The sequence below is a fragment of the Notolabrus celidotus genome, chromosome 14 (genome assembly GCF_009762535.1).
Source record: "Notolabrus celidotus isolate fNotCel1 chromosome 14, fNotCel1.pri, whole genome shotgun sequence".
Taxonomy (NCBI): domain Eukaryota; kingdom Metazoa; phylum Chordata; class Actinopteri; order Labriformes; family Labridae; genus Notolabrus; species Notolabrus celidotus.
Window position 1 is genome coordinate 18,619,066 of NC_048285.1, and position 24,690 is coordinate 18,643,755.

A 24,690-nucleotide genomic window follows, 5' to 3' on the forward strand; every position below is an offset into this window, starting at 1 on the left:
ACCCACCTAGCACTGCCCTGTCTTTCTTCAATCATTACTCTGTGTGTTTGCTGAATTCCCCATGCAGCCCATTGTCCTTAAACGACCCTGTGCCCGCAGAGATCACAATAAATTTTATGTTGTGTGGGTGTGTGTGTCAGCCGTGTTGACAATATAATCAGTTATCTCACATCTTTCCTTCTAAGTACCCTTTAATCCCTGTCAGTTATTCTGAATTCACTGCTTCAGAGGTCTTGACTTGCAACTGGAGTGCCATTAAAAGATTTGTGTTTCTTCATAGGATTTTATCCCCAAATTGCACACCTGTCTGTTCTGTGCATAGGAAGGTAATCACAGAGATTGTTAAACATATCAAAACACTAATTACTACACATTTGTAACTTAAGTGCTTGAAACGTGTACTTGAAATGTGCTTTACAGGATCAAAAGTGGTGTCAGCGGGATAGAGATGTCTAACCTCCCTAACAGGAGGCTGTGTTTTGGCTAAAATGAGTACAGCATGACATGAAGCTTCCACATTATTTATTGTATTAATACTTTATTGACATATCACCCAAACCAACACAAAACAATGCAAGGTCAAAGTTTCAACACAGTGTGACGTCAGCTTAGTTGCACGGTGCGATCGCTGGTGATAATATGCCACCTTACATTCCTAGTTCAGTTCTTGGTTATGTGATGAGGTTGATTCTGACAGTCTATCTATTGATCACAGAGATGGAGGATAAAATGAGCCTCATTGTGTCATAGAAGACAAAGAAAATTAACTACCAAAAAATAAGAGTCAACAATATTTAGTTGACTTTCTTGCTCGAAAAAGAACAGCTGTAAATTTGTTTTCCTTTAATAAAACAACTAATCATTCAGCTTATGTCTCAGCTGTAACCATAATGTATCACCTGCTGCAATTTTAGGTCTACAGTCCGAATGCTCAATGAAATTTCTTCAGTTTAATCCAGCAGAGAAGCACTGGGGGTCTCTCATTGTTTACTTCTCCAGCTCGGCTATCAGACACTTTAAACACTTCAGATCAAGCTGGAGAAATGTTGTTTATGAGACTGTCTGAAGGAGAGATGTGAATATTGCCTTGTTGCTTCAGGACACTACTTATCAAAGCCAAGAGTGTTAAAGTTGTGAGTGTGTGACTTACACATATATGTGTCATTGTGGGGTGTGTATCCAGCGGGGTCTGTGTTTACCTCTGCTGTAACTTCATGTGATATGTCATCATGGCTTCAAGGTTGTTTATAAAAGTTGAAGCACAAGCTGTATTTAAGCATCTCTCTTGCGTCTCAGAAACAGATCTCTGCTGCTCTCACAGCTGCAGGAACACTCTGTCCCCTATTAAATTCCTGTCTGTACCAATGTGTATGTGTGTGTGTGTGAATGTAGGGGGGTGTTTGCTTTTGTCAATCAAGTCTGATGAGCTCACTGATTAGAGTTGCGTTGTACTAAATGCTTGATTATGTTGCAGGTGGCCATTAAGATCATCGATAAGACCCAGCTGGATGCTGTCAACCTGGAGAAGATCTACAGGGAGGTTCAGATCATGAAGATGCTCGACCACCCCCACATCATCAAGCTCTACCAGGTGAGCCTCAGCACCTGTTCCCCATGCTATTATTGTGTCTTTAGAATGATGGACATGCAAGATGTGGAAAAAATGTTCCAGCTTTATACTGCTGCATCTTCACCGCATTGTGATTCTGTCTTGTATTTTTACCTAACGTAATTCATAAACTGCAATAAAGCAATGGGGTGTAGAGAATTGCTGTTTCAGTTTGAGATGTTCTGATTCAATTGTATACTTTTCAACGCCAACTGAATATTGGATGATAAAGCTTACCAAAACAACACAAGTGTGAATCAAAAAATGTACACAATATTCATGGAAACACAGATTGTTCACATCGTGCTAGCTTTGACTAACTCGATTCTCACTAATGGAACTGCAATTTTTTGTTTTTCATTGTTGTCACATAACAATATTTATATATATATATATATATATATATATATATATATATATATATATATATATATATATATATATATATATTAAGGCTTTTGGGCATTTGTGCCTGTATTGATAGAACAACTGAAGGGAGACCTGTATAGGAGAGTGGGCAAAGGCATGCAGAAAAGGGTTGTGGCCAGAGTCGCCGCAACAACCTCTGTGACAATGACTATAGCCTCTGTACATGGGGCGAACACTTAAACCGCTGGGCCAACCAGCACCTAGACAGTCAATATTTTCAAGCTAACTGTGATGATAGACTTTTCAGGTGCGGTACAGTAGCTGCCAATGGCTCCTTATACTGAGAGGATTAAACGTGACACACAAATTCTCTTCAGAGATCAACAAAGGATATCTGAATGTGACCATAGTGACATGTTTGCAAAGTGACGTTCAGCTGTAAAGTCATAAGCCAAGATTAACTAAACTATCATCATGATTTCAGTGTTATCTAACAGCTGGCAATTAATTACAATATAGGAGACAAATGGTTTGTAACTTGTGGTTTCTAACCATGTCATGTGGGGTACAACATGAAGGGAAAAGCTATTAATTGTAGGTAGCTTGGTAAAATAACTATAAGAACATTATCAGTCCTTTTGGCTTGTGACTGGAGACTATTCTGATCTAATCTCTGAAGCTCCTGTTGACTAAAGGTTAGCACTATGGTCGAAGAAGGTCCCCAAGGGAACATGTATAGAATTCATTGCAGTGGATGCTCAACACATCATCTGTTGAAGGGACCTCGAGTTAGCTGTTTGTCTGGATAATCTGTGAATAAATATGTGATATCGATCAAAATTCTCTGCTACTACTTGTCGCTCTTCGCTGCATGTTCTTTAGCAGTCAGAGCATTAAAGTGCAGGACCAATCCAGGTCATTTTCTAATGCATTAGCAAACAACGGCTGCCTAGCAGAGCCTGGATAGTTGAAGATATGGAAGCACTATTAATGGCAGACTGACTGAAGCTGCAGCTGTGTTTTCTGTACCGTGAGTGTGCTGCCTGTATGAACCAAACTTAATAATGTTAGCAATTTCATGCGCATATATTTTAAGTTTTATTATTGTAGGTATTACATCTGCCCTACCCTGCAGTGTTTTATAATGAAATACACATCTCTGATAGGTTCACCCTTTTGATTGACAGCCTGCTTACCTGTAACATTTCCAGTTTAGACCAGATTGGTTTCATTGCTTGTTGAAAACAGTTATTAGTCCTTGTTAGTGACCCCTCACTTTACAAGACCTCGGCCTGTATTTATTGGGCTTTAAGGGGACAGAGTAGATGTATTACACAACAGCACAGCTTCGAAGACCCAAAGCAAATTGTTACCTTAAAAATATCTGCTTTTTAAGATGTTGTAGTATCTAAAGGGTATTGAACTGAAAGGCTCTGTTTGTGCGCTTTATGTAGGATGTCCTCTGAACATCATAGAGTTTATATTCATATGATCCCTCTGTCAAAAGTGAACTTTGGTCTTGACTCAAAGGGGCTTTTTTTCATTGAAGTTGTTTCAAAAGTTCCATTAATAAGCCCAAGCATACATTACCAAATGATCACTAATTAATTCCATTTAGCTGTCTCAGTGCATGATGGCTCATGTAGATAATTGCATGGTTTACATTGTGCACCACAACTTTCTTTCCAAACTGAAAACTCCCAAACTGTATTTTAAATACAGCCATCAGTTTTGTGACTGTTGCTTAAAGCATTTTATTCAACTAAATCCTCCAATGTCATGTCCTTTTGCCAACTTTAATACTTTATAATCTTTTTGTTCAAGACTCAGTTTGTTTTTTAAAATGATTTCTTCTTGATGTTACACTATGTTGCTATGTTAACTAGCCAAAGGCAAACTTGTTTCACCTAGTTACTGTGATGTATGCTGTCTGGCATGAAACAGCCGTAACTACCAATAATTCCAGTGATTCAGTGGTATTACATAAGCCTTTGGGCCCTGTTAGTTTGTTTAGTTTAGGGAAAGTAAATGAGTGTTCATTATCATTACACAACCATGAGGCACTGCTCCAGCCCTCTGCTGTGTGTTATTTTGGTGTGTATCATTATTTCCAAGAGCCCCTCCGTCCAATCAGCTCAGGTCAATTAGTGATTTCCTTTCCAGTCTCATAAACCGGGGTTGGCCCCGTGGCCCAAAAGGAAGCAAGCCCTGGCTAATGAAGAGACACACAGACAACCCAACCAGGGACCCCACTCCAATGTGTGGCCTCTCCTCTATTGACCCCAGCCTGCCATCATTTTACTCCCCTCTTATTACCCTTTTTGCCTCTCACCATCCTCTGACTTGCTTTGGTTTTCCATCCTATTCAGTGCTGCCAAGATTCTACAGCTTCAAAGATTATAAGCAGTCAAAATCATTACTGCATGAAGGTTCCAACATTCCAAAACCATTTCTTGCCTATCAGTACCATCATTCAAATAAGAACTTTTAATATGCATATCAATCAATTTGCAAGAAATGTTTGAAAATGGAGGATATTGGATTGATCGTAACGATAAATCAATACCCACTATCCATCATTGTATGCCGGTGCTGTTAAAAGTATTAAAACAATTATATATAGGATGGATAAATTATTCATTGAATGCATGATATTAAAACATCAAGCAGTCTAGCCTGTATCCAGCCTGTGATTTACCACTGAGTCTGTACCCGCCCTTCCTCACTGTCTGGTATTCAGATGTGACGGGTAGAAAATGCATGTTAGTTCATCCTCAGATTTACCTATTTTAATGTCACCCAAACAAAAAACAATAAATCATACATTTGTGTTATGTTTGATTCAAGGTAGTGTCATTCAGGCCCCATGCAGTGTTAAATAAAACGTGAACCTTTTGTTTGTAGGTGTCTGGAATTCAGAGTATGTTTTCTTCTCTTGTTTGACAATTTATTACATGACAGAGTTTTGGCTTTGGTTATTTCCCCCAAAGCATTTACACTCAGCAAGGAGTCCTGAGCCAGAAATATACAACACTTCAGATGCTGCTCATGGTATAAAACTGTACCTAATGTGTTATTTCCACTGTGTGAGAATGGTTGTGGTGATTATAGTAAGTGCAGGAAGGTTTTGCACTACTGAGCAGCTGCAGGTATGTGATGTTCATGGAGTGATACCACTACTGATACAAATTTTGCAGAAACGTTGCAATTATTTACCTTCTTGTGTTGTTAAGTAAGTTTGAGGGCTTAACCTTTTAAGCCTTTTTTTTTTTTTTTTTTTGCTGTTTCTCAGTCTCCCTGCATTTCAGTGATGTCTGTTTAACCACTCTTTGTCACATTTTGAAAAGCTGCAAAAGACATCTGCTGTGATGAACGGCTAATAGAGCAATAAATGAAGCTAGTTAGTGTCCCGCGGGGTCCGAAGCGTTTACTTTGAAAAAAATTGGAGTTCTCAAAACAGGCCCGGTCGCCTGAATACAGCAGCTAGGAATAATGGAATAGGACTCTGGTTCTATTTTGTGGGTTTTCTCTCTGTACCTGTTGGATCCTCCACATTAACAAATGATAAAAACATTCCATCATAAATTGAAAATAGACCTCCCTTTGAGTTTGACATTTTATCTGTGTAACACAGGTGTAACTAATAACATTAATAATGGCTGCATTCCACTCAGGTGTGCCAGTGCCAGAGCCCTGCTATTGTACATGTTGCTTTACTGGCACACCTAGAAGAAACAGAGCCTTCGTTAATACTATTAGTTACACCTGTGCTTTTCCTGCTGTGACAGTCAAATTGAGCGCTGTTTGAGGGGTTTATTTCCCAGATTAGATGTATAAATGGCTCACTTTGCTCTTGTTTTGATTGAACCAAAATGAATACCTATAAATGGACTTAACTCATTAATCAGTTTTAGTCCAGAGCTATAAAACAGAGAGAACAGTATGTGTTTGTTACACAACCGTCAAAAAAAGCAACAAATACTGGCTTTCGTTTCCTAAATCCATGAATTGGTCAGTGTAACAGATGGAAAATTGATCACAAACAATAAGCGTGGGATTTCTAGTGTGAATGTCTGGCTCACTCTGTCTGATTCATCCTTCCCCTCTCCATCTGATTCTCTCTCTCCTCCGCATTTATTTCTATTCATCTCCTGAGTGTTGACTGCTTCTAAATCGGTTCTCCTCCTCCTACACAACTCAGCACCGAGTGAGGACTGAGAGGTTTTTAAGTACCATTCAGATATACTCGGCCAACACCACCCGTCCACCTCCGTTCTCTTACCATGCTGCCATATTTAGACCCTGTTCCATTCATGTATTTTGTTTTTCAGGACTTTTTATAATGTCAGACAGAGCCATGTGGACTGTTGTGTAATATTTTGGTCATTGGCATGTTTTCTTGTTCCCCATTTTAATCCTCTCTTGTTGCAGGAAACTGTTAACATGGATTATCTAATGACCATGCCATTCAAAAGTGGATTTCCGTGTGTATTCAATCTCCCACTTTTCTTTCCCCTCTCTCTGTGCCCATTCCTTCGTGCTCTCCCTCTCTCAGGTGATGGAGACCAAGAACATGCTTTACTTAGTCACGGAGTATGCCAAGAATGGGGAGATCTTTGGTGAGTGATGCTTTTTAAAACTCAATCTGACTCTGGTATCTGAAAAAAAAACATTGTCCCACCCAGTTTCATCTCTATCCTCCACATATCAGTTGTACCAGAAAATCTGCGCTGGTGCCTGGTGCATAAGCAGTGTTTTTGAAAAACTGGGAAGTATCAAAGTCTTGTTGAGTTTGCATTGCTCTTAAAAGTATCCAGGCCTTAAACTCAAAGGTCAGATGATCGATGGAAATCTGAGAACAATGTCCTGATGTGGCCCTTGTCATGTGATACACTGACTAACTGTGCTGACTTTGCGCTCTTGTCATATAAAATGACGCCACACAGGGCTTGTAAAGGAAACTTCAAAGAGAAAAGTGCAGATTTATTACCATATGTGTTGCAGAATCACTCGCTACTCCCCATTTTATCACTTAAATGTTCAGACTGTGTAAGATATGAACTTCCCACATGCTGGCTAAAAGCCTTTCTCCATTTTGACTTACTATCACAAGGCATGTTTGAATATTGCCTGTGAAACTTTTTATAAGAGCTGAACTCAAGGAGTAAAACAAAGAAAAGACCATAGTTGAAGACCGTGCACATTCATAATTTACGTAAATAGTTGTTTTATTTGTGCCAAACAAACAGAAGCCTAACCAAAAACAAAGTGAAACACGTGCCAGTAGAGGTCAACAAACTGTAGGCCTACGAGGTGGACATTTGTTAGGGTCCAAAGTATAAAAAATATGTCAAGAAACATAAATTAGCAAAATACAAAAACATACTAATACAAATACAGGACAGAGTCAAAAAACAGAGCTTCAGCTTAGAGAATAATTTATAAAAGGGAATAAAAGGAGGACTTAAACATCATCAAGATTGATTAACAACATTTTAAGACACCGTGGCAAGTTTGACAGTGTGTAGGATTAAAAAACAATCTCAACAATATTTAAGGTGTCATTTTATACCTGTGCGCCACATAAAACCTGTGATTTTTTTTCATGAGCTAGTTTCTACAATTTTTCATCCAATGTTCCTCAAAATTTTAGATAAATGTATTATCGTGTGGCATTAAGAAGTGAAGCAAATTCTTACATTTTGAAAGCGTACAGAAGGAATATTCATGAATATTTTAAGTATTTTTATTATTGGCAATTATCTAAAAATACCCATCAATCCTTTTAAACTGTATACTTAAATAAACAATATGACAGGTAAAACGGAGCTCAAAGGTTTCACAATGCTTCCATGTTTTTTTCATGTCAGCATGAGAGGATTTCATAATGATTTTTAAATTACAGAAAGGGACCAGATGTTGCAGTTTCGACTCATTATGCAACAAGTGGCGGAAGCAGAGGGAAAATATGTAACAACCTGAAAAAGAATGATTCTTTTTTTGCTATAAACCTGAATTTCCAGTCCGTCATTGACCGACTGGCTTTTGCCAGACAAAATTGACCAATGAGACAGAAAGCTCAGATTTGCCATATAAGATTAATTCAGGTTTAGTACAGGAAAGTCCAACTTACAAAATTGAGTTACTTCAGTCACACTGCTTTGAGAGTGAGGCACAAATAAATACACTTGTCCTGGAAGCGACAGACAAGTCAGAACACAGCAAGAATTGTTCAAGATGATAAGAAATTATCTCAGCACGCCATAGCACCACATGAGTTCTATCACTACTACACACACGCAACACACACATTCAATTTGTACAATGTTTGCACATTGATCTCAAGGCACTACAATGAATATGAACCTAAAGAAGGAGAAAGTTTGTTGAGAATTTTTGTTTGTTGCAGTATTATGAATGTTGAGATATTTCAAAGATATACAGAAGTCATACTGGATCTGATTTTTTTTTACATCTTGCTGTAGAATATTTGAAGAATGTATTACACAAATGTCAACCTGTCTGATGTGGACTACCTGTAAGTGGACCATGATCCACATAGATTTTCGGCCTCACCAAATAGATAGTCTGAGAATGTTTGCACTTAGCCTAGTTTCACACACGGCAACTGAGAGGATTACTTCAGCTGTACTCTACAGTAAACTTATTAGTCGTGTGTGTGTGTGTGTGTGTGTATATATATATATGTGTGTATATGTGTCAGCCTGTGTGTCTCTGTAATGCCGAGGCCAGTGTTCCACTTGTGATGTTGACTCAGCAGCACACACTTCTGCTCCTGTGACCCAGAGAGAGGTGAAAGGTGGACACACTTAATTAATGGAGCCTGGTTTAAAAATGTGAATTAGGGGCAGCTAATTGAAGCTGCACCAACAACAGCAGCTTAAGTTTACCTAGTTGTGGTCAATTGTGACAGGAGTACCACAGTCCCCTTTTCTTTACAGTATACTCTTGTGAGAGTAGTTGTATTGTATTGTGGGTAATAATATGCTAATTGCTTTATTTGATGTTGAGAACAGGTGAGAAAGACATAACCACATTGCATTTGTATGAAAATAGGAACTTAAAAACTAAAAGTGGTAAAAACAGCTAGCTTCTCTCAACTGTTATTTTTATATTGGTTTCAGATTTAACAAGCATGTTATGCTTTATCTAGCTTAGTCACATTGTTTGTGTATGCTAAATATGAAGCTAGTGTTAAGTAAAGGAATCTTAGGGTAGCTTAGCTTAACATAAAAACTGAAAGTAGTGAAAACAGCTAGCCATTCTGAAATGTCATTTTATTCTTTGAGCTGATTGTAATTGCAGAGATGTTACTTTTAAAAAGGTAGCTTTGTTCAGCCTAGCTTAGCATGAAAACTAAAAGCAGGGGAAACAGCTAGCCTCTCTGAATGGTTTTTTATAGTCTGTAAACGAATGCCGCAAAATCAACATTTTATTTGTGTCGGTTTTTAGATGATGGAAGGCAAACTATTTAAACTTTTGGTCCATCTTTTTTTTGCTAGGAGTTCCCTCGTGTTGGCAGTCGTTTAGCTTATCTAAGCTAACTGTACATGACAGTCGCTTTTTGGGTGGATTTGATGAAAAGAGCTACGGAGTGTTTTTTCTAGATGTCACTGTATTCTTTCGAATAACAATCCAGATTTGACAGCCTCATTTTTCCATAATCCATTGATATTCTCATGGATCATGTCAGGGTATTACAAAACCATCGTGTCCTGATTCGTCCGACCCCTCTGCCCTGATTGCACAATGTAATATAGTTATGTAAGACGTTTATATGTCATCATCGGCTGCAGCAATAGCAGCTTTGACTCAGCCAGGCAGACACTGGCTGCTGGCTGCATCATTACAATATCCAATCTTTACACAATCGAATAATTATTTCTGATTTTTAAATACACTTTCTGGAGACTTATGATGCACTCAGGCAAGAACTCTGCTGCCAAGTCAGATCTCTAGCCCTTTTCTTCCACTCTCTCCCCTCCTGAGAGTTTCCTCTGCTTTTCTGACATGATGAATGTTTCAGGTTTTCTCCTGATCATAGGTTACACAGAGAGGAAGATGTGAAGTTGTTATGGATGCTCAGCAGCAGCCCACCCTGCTACATCATGTCAGCAAGACAATGGATGAGCCTCTAAGTCTCTCTCTTCAGACCAAACAGTAAATGGTTTTGTGCTGGAGCAGGAGGGGTTAGTGTATGTGTGTGTGCGTGTGTCTGGAGCCGTAATAACAAAGAATCAGAGCTACGTTTGGCACTAGGAGCCGGAGAGTGATGGGTTCATTCTCGCAAAAAAAAAAGGAGTGGGTGGGCACAGTAATGGGCACAGCAGAGGCATCCGTGCCAGCTTGTTGGTGTGTCTTTGTGTCTGTCTGTCTGTCAGTCAGTCAATCTGCCGCTCCACTGTCTGCCTGAAAACTGCAGTATGGATCAAACCTGGAAATTGGGTCAGCTGCAAATAAAGCAGAGTTGCAGAGAGCAGAGACGAGAGGAGAGAGAAGGCAGAAGAGAATACAGGCAAAAGCAGAGGACATCCATTTGAATTTGGAAGGTGGTGGGGAAATGTAGGGCATGCATATTTAAGAAAGCACTGCTGGAGAGAGGGGAGTATAATAGCTGGCAGTCAGTGGAATCACTCATGCAGATTTCTGGTCTGACTGATGGAGAGGGAATGAGACGGAGAGACTGTTGACTTCAAAGAAATACTCTGGCTGATTTTTGTTGCACATTCTAATGTACTTAGGCTGTCAATTTTTATATCCCTATAAACTATCCATCATATTTACTCTGCCATTTTTCTGCATGTGTTTTAGCTGACAGGGTGTGGTGGCTTTGACTTTGATGACCAAAACATAAGTGAAAAGAGGAATTGCCACCCAAAAAAGGACCAGTTGCTTGGTGCTACAGACTTGAAAGCCTTTTGAATGAATGTTCTGCAATCACTCCGTACCGCAATCCGCTGGTTTTGCATTTTATAACTTGAGTTGAGATGTTATGATTTACACAGATGTTTTAAGGTACCGTTATCTAGCAGAGAGCCTTAAGGACAAACCTTTCCCAATTTTCAGGCTTGGTGCTTACCAGTTATAGCTCTAAGAAGAGAAAACAAGGTGGTGACCAAGCAAGAGGCTTGTGAAGAGTCAGTTTTGGACTGTCTCTTAAGTCACTGGAACGTTATAGCTACCAAATTGATCATACTTCCTACTTGCTCCTAAATCACCAAAGGAGAAGAAATATCAAATGTCAAACAATGACCTGCATATTGCAGATCATTGTTTGACATTTGATAGTCTAAGTGAAATGAGTCATAATGGACATCATTTGTCAGGTTGTCTACCTGCTGCAGTTCAGTCAACTAGCAATACCGATGCAGCTACATGATGTGCAAAGTCTTACAATGCTAATAATGAGTCAATATAAATTACAAAACACACGCATTGTTTCTGTTATAGTCACACACTTGCAGTGTTTTGCTGCACATCAACCCTCTGTTTTTTGTCACTGATTTTCTAATCATATGAAGAAGGAAGTTTTCAATCAGTCCAAACAGGCCATGACATGACATGACCCATTATAACTATACAAAACCAAACAAAAACATAAATCTGTTCATAAAAATGTTGAACTAAATGAACTGCACTTAAAAAACAAAAACAAATTTAACGATAAATTCTTGAACTAATCAGATTGCTAAAATGCTAAAAATGTCAGATCACAAAGTAACCCTTTAATTTGGTTTTCAGACTAACATCGTTTTGTCATCAATAAATGAATTAAGTGTTGACCATTACAGTCTTGCACAAACTATTAGTTCAATCCAAACTAGGAGTTTTGTGTTCCAGGAAACCACATAGTTCTTATTTTTGATAAAATGTAAGAGAAGTTAACTGTTTCAACTAGTAGCTTAACTTTGAAACTTAGGTGAAAGGGCAGTGCTCACTCCACTCTGGCTGGCTCTGCTTCATTTTAACCCCTCACAGTGCCAGTATTGAATCAGCACCAACATCTATCAACACCCACAGACACGTAACTTTAATGTGGCTGCTTTACTTAAGTGGGTATCACTTACTGATGTGGTAACGTGTATTTGCCCCATGTCCTCAACACACACACACACACACTGATTCACACACACACACACACACACACACACACACACACACACACACACACACACACACACACACTTCTCATGCCTGCCCCACGCTGTTATCTGAAGTCCAGCCAGCGGTCTTGCCATCAGGCCAGTTTGTACCCGTGATGTTTGTCCCCTCCAAACCTGAGCAGCTGTTAAGAGACTTAGCTCGTCGGCCAGCTCTCAGCAGAAGTGGAACACGGTGCTTGTTGAGCTGTTCCCTAATACCCCCATGATTCATACCGCTCGCTTTCCCAGAATGCAATTCTGTATGCCTCACTGTGTGTCCTCACCATCGCCAGCGTTGTATCAGTGGATTACTCATCCCTCCATTGGGGCAACATACTGCATTGTGCGCGTTTGTGTGCGTGGGGCTGCACAGTGTTGATTGCTCAGACAGTAATGGCTTGTTTTTCAATTGCTACAAGCTGTAGCACCACAGTGAGCCTGTTCATACTGAATAAAGATTAGTACTGGTGTTCAGCATTTGGTTTGTTGAGCATTTCAATGTTGAAAGTATAAAAACAGTCTGGGTAAGATTCTTTGTCAAACTGAAACAAATAGCAGACGAATCAAGGTCATCACATGGTAGAAAATGTGTCTGCAATAACTTTTATAACAGATTCATCTGTTCTTTTTTAAGCCGAATTGCCATGAATACTGGCTCTTACTTCTTTAAGGTGAATACTGGGGGGCATTTATTTTCCTCTTAAAGAAAATGTAATATCTTTGGGTTGTGAACTGTTGGTTAAAACCAGTTAAGGTAAATACAATTTGTAATCCAACCCGTTAATTGATAAAATTATAACCCCTGTTCCAAAAAAGTCAGGACGACATATCAAATGTTAAACTGGACATTTTTATAGTTTAATGAAAAATATTGACTTACTTTGAATTTGATGCCAGCAAAATGTTTCAGAAAGTTGTGACAGGCACAAAAACATTGAAAAAAAGTTGTGTAATTCCAAAAAGAACACCTGAAGAAACATCTCCCGACTATTTAGGTTACTTTGCAACAGGTCAGCAACATGACTGAGGATAAAGAGGACAATCTGAAAAGAGATTCACCACTCTGTGAGAGATTGCATGAGAAATTAGTTCAAGAATTAGCATAGAAATGAAAAGAATGTAAGGCTTTCTTCTACAGTACAGAGAGTATACCATCAAAAGATTCAGGGAGTGTTGAGAATTCTCTGTACTAAAGGGAATAGACCAAAAACAGATACTGTAGGGCCATGATCTTCAGGCTGGACTGCATTAAAAACAGATATGACTCTGTAGTGGAAATCACTGCATAGGCTCAAAATCATGTCCTTCCACTCTGCATCCACAAATGCAAGTTAAAACTTTACTTTGTGAAGAGAAAACCATTTAAAAACATGAACCTGAAACACAGGTGACTTCTCTGGACCCAAGCCCATTTGTTGCTGGCATGAAATGTAATTGAGCGTATCTCTTTCTGCTACCAACTTTTTCAGAGTTAGGGTTGAGATATTTTGTACAAACATTGATAGTGAAAATAATGTTCAGTTACAGCCCTAGGTTTCTTTTTGTAATAAACTCAATGATGCTAACTTAAGGAGACATCACTAATGCAGCGTGTAAAAGAATAACCGTCAGTGCAAGTGTGTTAGTATTTGTGTTAAAGGTGACATATTATGCTCTTTTTCATCAAAATATATTGGTCTAAGAGGTCCCCAAAATATGTCTTTAAAGTTTATTGCTTAAAAAACACTTTGAAATCAGATTTTGGTATGCCTGTAAACCCCTCTTTTTCAGCCCTGCTCAGAACAGGCTTTTTTCTGTGTCTGTGCCTTTAAATGAGAATGAGCTCTCTGACCACGCCCCCTCAGGAAGTGGATGTGGCCTCGGCTGTCCAGCACGTTGATCTAATGTTTACATGTTGGCTGAATATACACTGCTGCTCACAGACCCGCGTTACTTCAACCCTCTGAATTTGATCCAGAATCTGATCCTGACGGAGAGGCGCCTGCAGCAGGACCTTTCTGAAGGATTGGTCACAGATTTTCTTATTGTTTTATTCGTCAGTATGTCGACGTGTGTCTTGGTACACAGCAACGAACATTTAGCTATGTGGCTATGCTAATTAGCGCTAGCACTTTTCCATGATAAATAAAAATCATCCACTAGATCTTCAAATCTGCAGACGTGGGGAGTAAAACCGACCTTTGTGTTTGTTAAGACAGCCTACAACTAGCATGCCTCCCTCCTAAGCTCCTTGTTAGCACACATGTGTGCAGGTAATGAAAAAAGGAGGAGGAGTTGAGTTGTATTTTATACAGTCTATGGGCTGAACAAGCTCCGAGCTCCGTTACAGATCGGATGGCGTTATGACGTATGAAAAACACGGAAAACTGAAATGGCTTGTTTCAGCACACATTTGTAGAAAGGTGGAGAAATCAGAACAGGGGCAGAATGGATTTTTTTCATTTTCTGGGGGTTTGTAGACATGCCAGGGACACATATTTCAGGTAGAGAACCATTAAAAAGTCGATTTTGCATGATATGTCACCTTTAAGGGTATGAGGTGTTGATGGACTTGATGGTCAAAATATAACAATGGAATCTTTTTGTAGGTAACTTCATCCAAACAGGTCAACCCAGTTAATTAGGTATGTTCCATTGAGGCCCACAAGTACAGCGAAACTCTTATTGACACACCTCTATGATGTGCAGTCATTACTGCTCATACGGCACAGTACAAACATTAGATCTGTAATGCAATCAGTATTGCAGTATTTCAGACAACGTTTGATATTGATGGGCTACACAGTTGACAAGAAACAAGATATTTGTGTTGAAGGAGGGCCTTGTTGTTTTATAGACACAATGTGGACTCCACAGATGCTGCGGTAGCACAGGTGCCAGCTGCAGTTTTCACAGACAGAGGATGACTCTTTTGAGGACTTTTAAACTACTTTTGCACTGTTTCTCCATCATCAGCTGATGGTGTTGGACAAAGAGTTGCCTGTAGGGTTTATTCCAGATTGCACAAACAGCTACAGTCACTGGGTCTTTCAACAATGTTACAAAAACAAAAAACAAGGTCAGACTCCGGCTTTTAACAGTTTGATTCCCTTTATAGTGCTTTCAGTGTGTGCTCAACATTTAAACAACTGGTGTACTCTAAAACACACAACATGACTTCAATTACTTTTTGTGTCTGGAAACTACAAAATGCACTCCTAAAAGTCTTATTTTTTTAATGCAGGTTCAAAGAAACAATTATAATCTCACTCCTGTCTTTGACAGTGTGCATACGACCCAGCTAGAGAAAGAAACACTTGTGGTGAGACGTGGCTACATTCAAATCAAACTAGTTTATACAAGGTGCTGATGTTTGACCGCGCCACAAGCTCACTTGTTGAAGCATACCGACGCCTTTAGAAAAGACCACGAGACTCACAGGTTTGTTCTCCGCTGGGTTATTACTTAGGAGTCTGTTTCTCCTCACAGGTGCATACTGGGACCACCTCGACACATTCCCCTCCACAGTGTGTTTTTTGATTAGCATTGTAGCATGAAAGCTGCCCTGGTCACCGTTTGGCTTCCTCTATGGAATTTACCAGCCAACCTCTAATCAGGTTTTCTCCCTCTGTCAGATGTTAGCTATTTATCATGCTTCATCACCTTGAGGCAAAACTTTAATCCTTCAGTTGTTTTTACTGTACTGTCTTTGTTTGAGAATGCAGCTGGCTCTTTGGTTCACCCCGTGTAGATCGTAAGACAAGGTGTTTACAGCCTGACGCACGTCTCTGGCCTCAGGACTTGCAGTGCTCTACTTTATGAATCTCACGTTTAGTCGATGGTAGATGTTTTTGATGTTAATGGGCTGTAAAATTGGCTTAGTGTGACTTCTCTTTGCCTCCTGACAGAGACCTACTTTTGAATTTGCGTTGCTGTTGTTTTCATCTTTATATAAATATGTGACACACAAGGGAAATCGAAACAAAATAACTTGTCAGATAAAAAGCAAGGCATTTTTTACTAATGCAAAGAGAAGAGAAACTGTTGTTTTTAATATCTTGAGTAAACCGTGACTCCTTGTCTGCTTTTTGATTATAAAATAACTCCTTTATGAGATCAACCTAGTGGTTCTTCAGGTAATTTATTTACCAATATTTTGAACACTGTTTGCTGATAGATGAAGTTCAGTTGCGTGTGTTTGTTGTGGTTGTTGTGCATTGTTGTCAGGTTTTGGTCGCTGGTCTGTGCCCGTGCCAGCTGGACAGAAAGCCGTCACAGAGAGTGTCCTATCTTGTTTGCCACAGAGTGTGAATTGAAGAGTTTGCAAGCTATCTGGACAGAGAGGTGTGAAGAGGAACCCTGCCGACAGCAACAAACGCAGCACTCTCTCCAAAGTTCATGGGGTTGCAAAAAAAAATAAAAAAAATAAAGAAATGTGTAAAATAGTCTGTCATGATGACTTTGAAAAAGAAAACACTGAGTGTGAAAGGCTAGGATAACAGTGAGGTCTTTGGGAGAGCAGACAATGAGGAAAAAGGTCAGCGATCTGGATGCTAGAAGGAAGAGGAGACTGAAATTTATGACTTTGGCCTCCCAGATAGAACGTAAACTTTCATTGGTCTTTCTAAACAACCACATACTCAGTCTGTCTCGCTGAGTACAGAGATAAATCAGACAAATAGATAAATGTTTGTGCTATATTGGGTAAGAGCTCAGTTTAATTGCAAACATAAATATCAGGATTTCTCTTTATAGTTGTCAATTATGTGTGTATGCCTCTGCATGTGCTCTGCAATCATTTCCTGACAAACTTATTAAACCTCCCACTTACGCCCCAACTCCCAACCTTGTACTACTGTGGACATTTTGTTGCAGAAAACTAGTTCTCAGAAATCTCGCCCTCCCCTTTCCTCCTCCAATCTCTGCTGTAAACTGCGTCCTACTCACACACTGAAACACACACACACTTACACGCAGGGTTAGAACATCATACTCCGATTTACAAAGCATGCTGTAATCTAGAACAGCTGTAAACTACAATTGGCATCATGCCTGCACCTCATCAGAAGTAAAATATCCTTTCAACACAACCACCAACGCTCAGAGGAATGAAAAATCTGCACTAATGCAGTCTGGTCAACGACACAAAGCAATACCTGATACAGTGTTCCAAAGGCCTGTTATATAAGTCAATGTAAAATGTAAAATGCATACTTCTTACGTCACACATAGCCTGTCTGACTGTCTTTGTTTCTCTCTCCCTTTTTCTGGCTGCAGACTACCTGGCGAAGCATGGCCGTCTCAGCGAGCTCGAGGCCAGGAGGAAGTTCTGGCAGATCCTGTCGGCAGTAGAGTATTGTCACAACCGCAACATCGTCCACAGGGACCTGAAGGCGGAAAATCTGCTGCTGGATGGCCACATGAACATCAAGATTGCAGGTACCGAGCGCAGGAAGACACAATTCATTTATAGATGAGAAATACAGGATGTCTGCTCTGAATCAGGTAGTTTTGATGCATCGCCTGCCACGGGCTGTCCGCTCACTGCTAAGGAGAGGTCCGAGGTTTCTCTGTGAGAAAGCTCTTAGCTTAAAGAATCCACAACAGATTTCTTTGAAATCCTTGTGAGATCTAAAGGCTTGTGCCACCTTTTTAATTCTCTCCCCTGTGGCCCCCAGCTTCAGTTTTCAGGAGCAAACATTGGGGGGACCAAAAAGAGGGAGACCCAGAGGCAGAGATTTAAGACAAAGCTGGAGGTCTGTAGTTCAAGCTTCAAAGAGTGATTATTAAGCAACTGGCATTTAGAGCTAGCTTTTGAGAATGTCACCCTACTGCTGTGTCAGGAGGAGGAGGATGTGAGAGAGAAGGTTTAATTGGAGGAGTAGGAGTAGGAGGAGTAGGAGGAGGAGGAGGAGGGAGGAGGAGGTGATGATATGGATTGGCTACTTTAGAGAGTGGCATATGAGAGAGAGAAGGAAGGATGATAAGGAGCAGGGTGGCATCTGTGGACACTCTGAGGTTTATCTCAGGCTTTATTCAGAGCTGATACTAAAACCCATCTAAGGTGAGCTGATCACAAGGGGGTGTCTAAAAATACAGGTGTGAGAGGATGCCAGACACATTGAGTATGGATGTGTGTCCCTGGAAAATGGCCTCTTGTCCTCAAAGAACTCCAGATAGTGGAGTAAAATTTGTGTTTTCTGCTGGGACTAATCAAGCTTCATCAGGGAAAAATAATTTAGAATGAGCATCACTGCTAACCTTCACATCATTGCCAGTGCTCAGAGGCCTTTATTTTTGCAGAAAGGTCAAATCACAGAACCAATTAAACAAAGTGATCCAATAATTGATAGAGAACAGAGTGTTTCACCTGCTTCATCACTCCCATCACCCCGACCATGGTTTCTCTGAAGGGTCTAAGCTGATAACCCAGAAGATGTTATTATTACCCCCAGCAGTAATTTTCACAAACATGTCTGACTCATTGTCCGTTCGGCAGATTAGATTTGAAGACGCAGGAAAACAATGAACAGAACATTACCTGGCTTATGATTAGAGGAAATGTCTCAGGGGAGGACATCAGCGGTAAAGTACGTTCTGTGCTCTTCTTACCCACAACACAGTCTGACAGGTCTGTTAACAGGTACATGAGGCCTAGCTGAGTACATGTTTTTACTGAATACAGTGGGTACTTGTTACTTTTATTTTCTCTCTGCATTCGTTACATTGATTATAGTTTTACTCATGATGCAAAGACACATGAATATTCCATCATTTGTTGTTAATGCTGTTCTAATCTCCATCTAGAGCTGCATCTCTTTATTTTACTACTAGCTAACTATTCTATTAGTTATTTTTAGAACCAAAGCACCATGTCTAGTTTTCTTGCAAATACAAAATCGTTCTAACTCATATTGCTGTTTCTCACTAAGATGCATTGTGGGTAACCTTGAGACCATAACTGATTAGGCCTAAATTGGTCATTATGCAGGTGTTGCTTGATTTAAAGGTGACATATCATGCAAAATTTACTTTTTAATGGTTCTCTACCTGAAATATGTTTCCCTTGCATGTCTACAAACCCCCCGAGAATTAAAAAAAACCATTCTGCCCCTGTTCTGATTTCTACACCTTTCTGTAAATGTGTGTGAAACGAGCCGTTTCAGACTTCCGTGTTTTTGTTACGTAACAACAATATCCGGTCTGTCACGGAGTCAGAGCTCAGAGCTCGGAGCTTGTTCAGCCCATAGACTGTATAAAATACAACTCAACCCCTCCTCCGTTTTTCATTACCTGCACAAATGTGTGCTAACAAGGAGCTTAGGAGGGAGGCATGCTAGTTGTAGGCTGTCTTAATAAACACAAAGGTCGGTTTTACTCCCCACGTCTGCAGATTTGAAGATCTAGTGGATGATTTTTATTTGTCATGGAAAAGTGCTAGCGCTAATTAGCATAGCCACATAGCTACATGTTCATAGGTGTAGCTGTGTACTAAGACACACAGACAAATAAAACAACAAGAAACACTAAATCTGTGACCAATCCTTCAGAAAGGTCCTGCTGCCTTTCTGGTAGAGGTCGGTTTTACTTCCCACGTCTGCAGATTTGAAGATCTAGTGGATGATTTTTATTTATCATGGATAAGTGCTAGCGCTAGTTAGCATAGCCACATAGCTACATGTTCGTAGCTGTGTACCAAGACACACGTCGACATACTGATAAATAAAACAACAAGAAACACTAAATCTGTGACCAATCCTTCAGAAAGGTCCTGCTACAGGCACCTCTCCGTCAGAATCAGATTCAGGATCAGATTCAGAGGGTTGAAGTAACGTGATCTCTGAGCAGCCGTGTATATTCAGCCAACATGTAAACATTAGATCAACGTGCCGGAGAGCCGAGGGCACATCCACTTCCTGAGGGGGCGTGGTCAGAGAGAAAACAGAGTGTTCTGAAGAGGACTGAAGAAGAGGGGTTTTCAGGCAGACCAAAATCTGATTTCAAAGTGTTTTTTTGAGCATAAACTTTAAAGACATGTTTTGGGGACCTCTTAGACCAATATATATTGATGAAAAAAGCGTGATATGTCACCTATAAAAAAATGCTTTAACTTTGTGTGGATAATTTGAATGGAGAATTAAAAGAAAAATAATTGCTTACCTTGATCATTGTGTGGTGAGTTGTATTAAAAACAATACGTTCACAAATACTAACAAAGCCTTACATTACATTCTAGAATCACACACAAGTGAATGTTTTTCTTATTTAAAGCTCCTGTGAGGATTGTTTTTGCTGGTTATGAAACAGACTGAGATTTAAAACAATGCCTCTTTGAGACCCCGAAAAAGCAAACAACATCAACCACAATTAGAGTGACAATTCCTTTATTGTCATTTTTAATGTCTGGAACCGCTGTGAGGGGGTAGGTGTCAGAACAGATGATTGACAGCAGGCTGAAGAAACAGACTTTTTTTTTTTTTTGTTTTACCCGTACCTGAGCAAATGTGCACATTAAGTGGTACATTACACAGTAAAAGAAGCATCATAAGGTTTTATCAGAAAATACCTCTGACACATTCAGGACAGAGTCAGCAGAGAGGTAAAATGTACTGCTTTGTCCACAGGGGGCACTTAAACAGAAAGCTCCTCACAGTATCTTTAATTACTCAAACATTATATATAAAAATGGTATATGGTTACTCAACTAATCGACTGACTAAATGTTCAGCCCTATGCTTTTCTGCTGTGCCTGAAGTATGCCTCTTGAGTTTTTTTGACCCTTCAGTCCAATGATGTGTCCCTGCTCTCTAAAGGCCACCTCTGGACAGTCTGTGTGGAGCTTAAGCAGGCAGTGGTCAGTCAAAGAAAGGTCAGGCTCAGAGGAGAGGGGAACAGCAGCAGCAGTGGGGGGTGCCCTTCATGTTTTCACTTCAAACAGCCCCTTTACGGTTAAGTTGACAGATTGAAGAGGATGGAAAGAGAGGAGGAGAAATAACAAAAAACAAAAGTGGGTTGCTTGATAAGACACAAAACAAAATATGTTTTCTGTTTTGAGATATCTTCTTTTAAAAACAAAGTGCTATATGTAATACATTGTTTTACTTCATTAACCTGGCAACTGTTAACTAGCAGATATAGCTACATAAACTATCATGTGATTTTACATTTCCAAGGTTGTGATATCCACACAGTTCATGTCATTGGAAGTGCACCAAAGCCTTAAGGTGTTTCATGCTCCATTATAAGATTGTCAAGTTCAAACAGTCTCCGAACAAGGACACTTGTTGGAGGAACAGTTTCTGATTTCCTTTTGTTTAGACATTGGATTCTTTATGATAAACAAAGAGTTGTATATAAATCATGAATCAATGTACTGAAAAAAGGCGTACAGGAAGAAAAGTCTACATTGGCTCCTATAAAACTTTTAAATCCATCAGTATCACTGATTCACAACAATCAATATTTATCTATTTCTGTATTTATCTAAGGAATTGATCAGAAAATCATTAGTAAGATTTATATAAATCATATTAGATGTTGAATACTGTTCAAAGTTTAACTGACAAGAGATGAAGGTAACCTTTTCAGCTGATGGCGACCATGTGACGTATTGAACAGTAACCAGTGTATGCACATGTCTTAGTTACTTTAGATGGAAGTTAATTGAAAACAAAAAAGCAAGGGAAGCGTCCTTAAGTCAACAAAGTGACTCAGTATTGAACTGGACAATATGTTTTACAGTTGCTAATGTTAGCCACCATAAGCTATTCTTTTGTTTTGTACCAGATCAAATAAGGTTGAATGAGCAAAACTCTTTTTCCTTTCTGTTCCTTCTTGCAAAAGTCACATAATCTAATTGAGAACATAAAAATGTCCTTGTCTGAAGAGGTTTCAGGAAACCTCAGGCAAATAAGGAATAAAAACAAAGAAATAAAAAGTTATAAGGTTATAGTAAGTGTAAGGAAGAGAAGACATGAGAAGGAACTAGAGGAAAAGACGTATGATCCTGGGCCGTGCAGCCTGAGCTGCAGCTGTATCCCCGCTCTCACCTTATTAGAAATGACAATGTTTTTGACTGCTGGATCCAGTCCTTCTATCACTCATACACCTGTCATATCATTGCACACAGACTTTCATAAGCCGTTAGCAGGAGAGTGTTCTAGCGTGACATGTTCAGGCTAATATTATGCTAATACTGTTGTGCGCGACACACACACAGTCTCTCTCCCCGCCCTTTTTGTGGAGCTGTGAGTCTGTTGGTAGCCTGCAGCGTGCAGGAGCGTTTGACGTCAACCAGTCTGTTCAGTATTCAGCTCCATGAAATGGGTCACAGCTTCTGATGGTAAACCCACTGCACCGCTCCTCTCTGCTGTGGCTGCAACTCACATCTCACCTTCACAGCAGCTTCAGACAGTAAACAGACTTGTAATAAACCCCACTGTGGCTTTATTTCCACGAGCACACCTGCCACTGCCTGCGCCACAGTGATTAAGTGGATTGAATACATGAACTCACGTGCAGTGTCAAACCTGTTATTTTGCTTTTCATTTGGAGTTTGCACTGCGTTAATCCCCCCTGATTCCTCAGTGTATTTCCCACTGAAGGAGACCTTTTCTTTTCAGCACAGTCACACAGCATATGGCCTTGATTCTTCATCATTATCATCATCTATATCCTAGTTTTTTATGCACTACAACTCCTGTTGACTTCAGTGGGATTGGCAATTTAACAGAAACAGCTGTCCATATGTAGTTGTCCCAAAGCACTAAAACCGCCATTCTCCCAAATATGCCTACATTTAAGTCAATACTTTTCTACATCTGTTTTCATATCCCCTGCATTATGAGAGGATTTTGTGTATGGGAACGTTGTGTATTTTGGCTAAGTGTACAAGTTAAACTTAAGGGTGAACTCGCTTAGAATGGATTCCGGCCTCTAATGGCACAGAGAATTGCACCAAATTTCTCCCGCTTTCTGCGCTGTCTCAAGGTCTATTACACAAAGCATATCCTCTCAATGATATTCAAGCCCAAACACACACATTATTTTGAAGATCTGTGCTGTTTGCTCTTGTTTTGCATCTGACTGTGGAGATGAGCTCTTAGCATCTTTACTTTCTGGTGAGCGGAGCTGCACTGTGCACTCTCATTCTCACATAGCTCAAAACTGTCCTCATGGATAATGAGCTGATTGGGAAGGGCACGCTCAAAAGTGTATTTCAAAGTCGATTCATGAAAGACAGGATGCACATCTCACCCTGGGGAGAGCCAGCAAGATCAGCTCAATACCATCTCCACACATGAAATAGTAAGGCAGTTTGTGTTGAGGTTTAACCTAACTCCTGATTATTATAATATAGTGATATATATATTATATTTTATATATAAATGTGTAACGTTTAGGTCCTCAAAAGGTGGAATTGCTTTCATGATCACTGGAAAGACAGTAAAAAATGTAATCTAGCATTGCTGGTATGGCTTAGCTGTTAAACCGCATACCCCATTCATAGAGTCTGTGGTCTTCAAAGCAGGCTGCCCGGGCTCCATCCGACCAGTAGCCCTTTACATGTAATTTCCCAATCTCTCCCCCCAGTTTTCTATCTACAATTCCCTCTAAATAAGGGCATTAAAAGCCTAAAAGTGAAGTTATAAATTAATAAATACAATAAAACTAAATGAATTAAATTGAGCTTCCTTCTAACTGCGTGTGGCTGTTAGTGCTGGTGTTTGTGAATCAGTTGGTTTTTTTTGCAATGAAGTTCATTGTGCAGAGAGGGGCCAATTTTGCCCCAAATTAATACATAATGGCTCATCTCAATACCCGCTAACGGCACTGGTGCACAGAGGTGCTTTTTGTTCTGCAGCACAGTTCGTGGTGCATTTAACCCTGTCCATGTGAATTAGACAGTATTTTTTTGTCTCATTTGCACAGCTTCAAAGGGCACTAAAGCTGTGCCATCCTTTTGTGAATCAGGCTCTTAGTGTGTGACAGAAAATAATTGAATTTATTAAGTATGTAGAAGCCGTTGGCAAGTTTAATTACCACTTGATAAATGTTAAGTTATTGTACTTATTTTATTTTCATTGACTAATTGTTTAACTTGCCAATTGTTTCTGCACCAGAATTTAGGATACGTGGGCGTCTTGAGGCTTATCAGCTTAGACCCACATCGTAAACTGTACTATCTAAATCTATTTTCAGCATGGGAAATTTCTGTAAGATTCCTCAAGTATCTCCTTCCTCCCTTTTGCATCTTTTCTATTACAGTCTGAGAAATAAACATAAAGTTGAATCAACTCCTCTTCAACAGTTTAATCTCAAACTATGGGAAGTATGTGTGAGTTTGATTTTGTTTTCGCGTTGCTTGGAAAAAGCAGAAAATGTAGAGTGTACACCTTGTTAGATAGAAAATGTGTTTTTCCCTTTTCTGTCATTTATAGAAAACAATGTATTAATTATTATGTATTTATTATTAGACAGAGTGGTGTGATGCATGTCTACAGAACCTCAAAGGCTGTGTGGCTGCCAGCTTTACATATTTGTGTTTGCTCTTCAGTGTTAAAATGACAT

The 24,690-nt window shown here is 39.6% G+C and overlaps 1 protein-coding gene across 1 annotated transcript in view; it reads left to right on the top strand.

The window, feature by feature from the left end:
* Positions 1 to 24,690, top strand: part of sik2b (salt-inducible kinase 2b) — a 44,785-nt gene that overhangs the window by 2,266 nt on the left and 17,829 nt on the right. Inside the window, exons 2-4 of the mRNA XM_034700874.1 lie at positions 1,475 to 1,591; positions 6,534 to 6,597; positions 17,398 to 17,559. Coding sequence (XP_034556765.1) covers positions 1,475 to 1,591; positions 6,534 to 6,597; positions 17,398 to 17,559 — 343 coding nt within the window. The remainder of the gene's footprint in view (positions 1 to 1,474; positions 1,592 to 6,533; positions 6,598 to 17,397; positions 17,560 to 24,690) is intronic.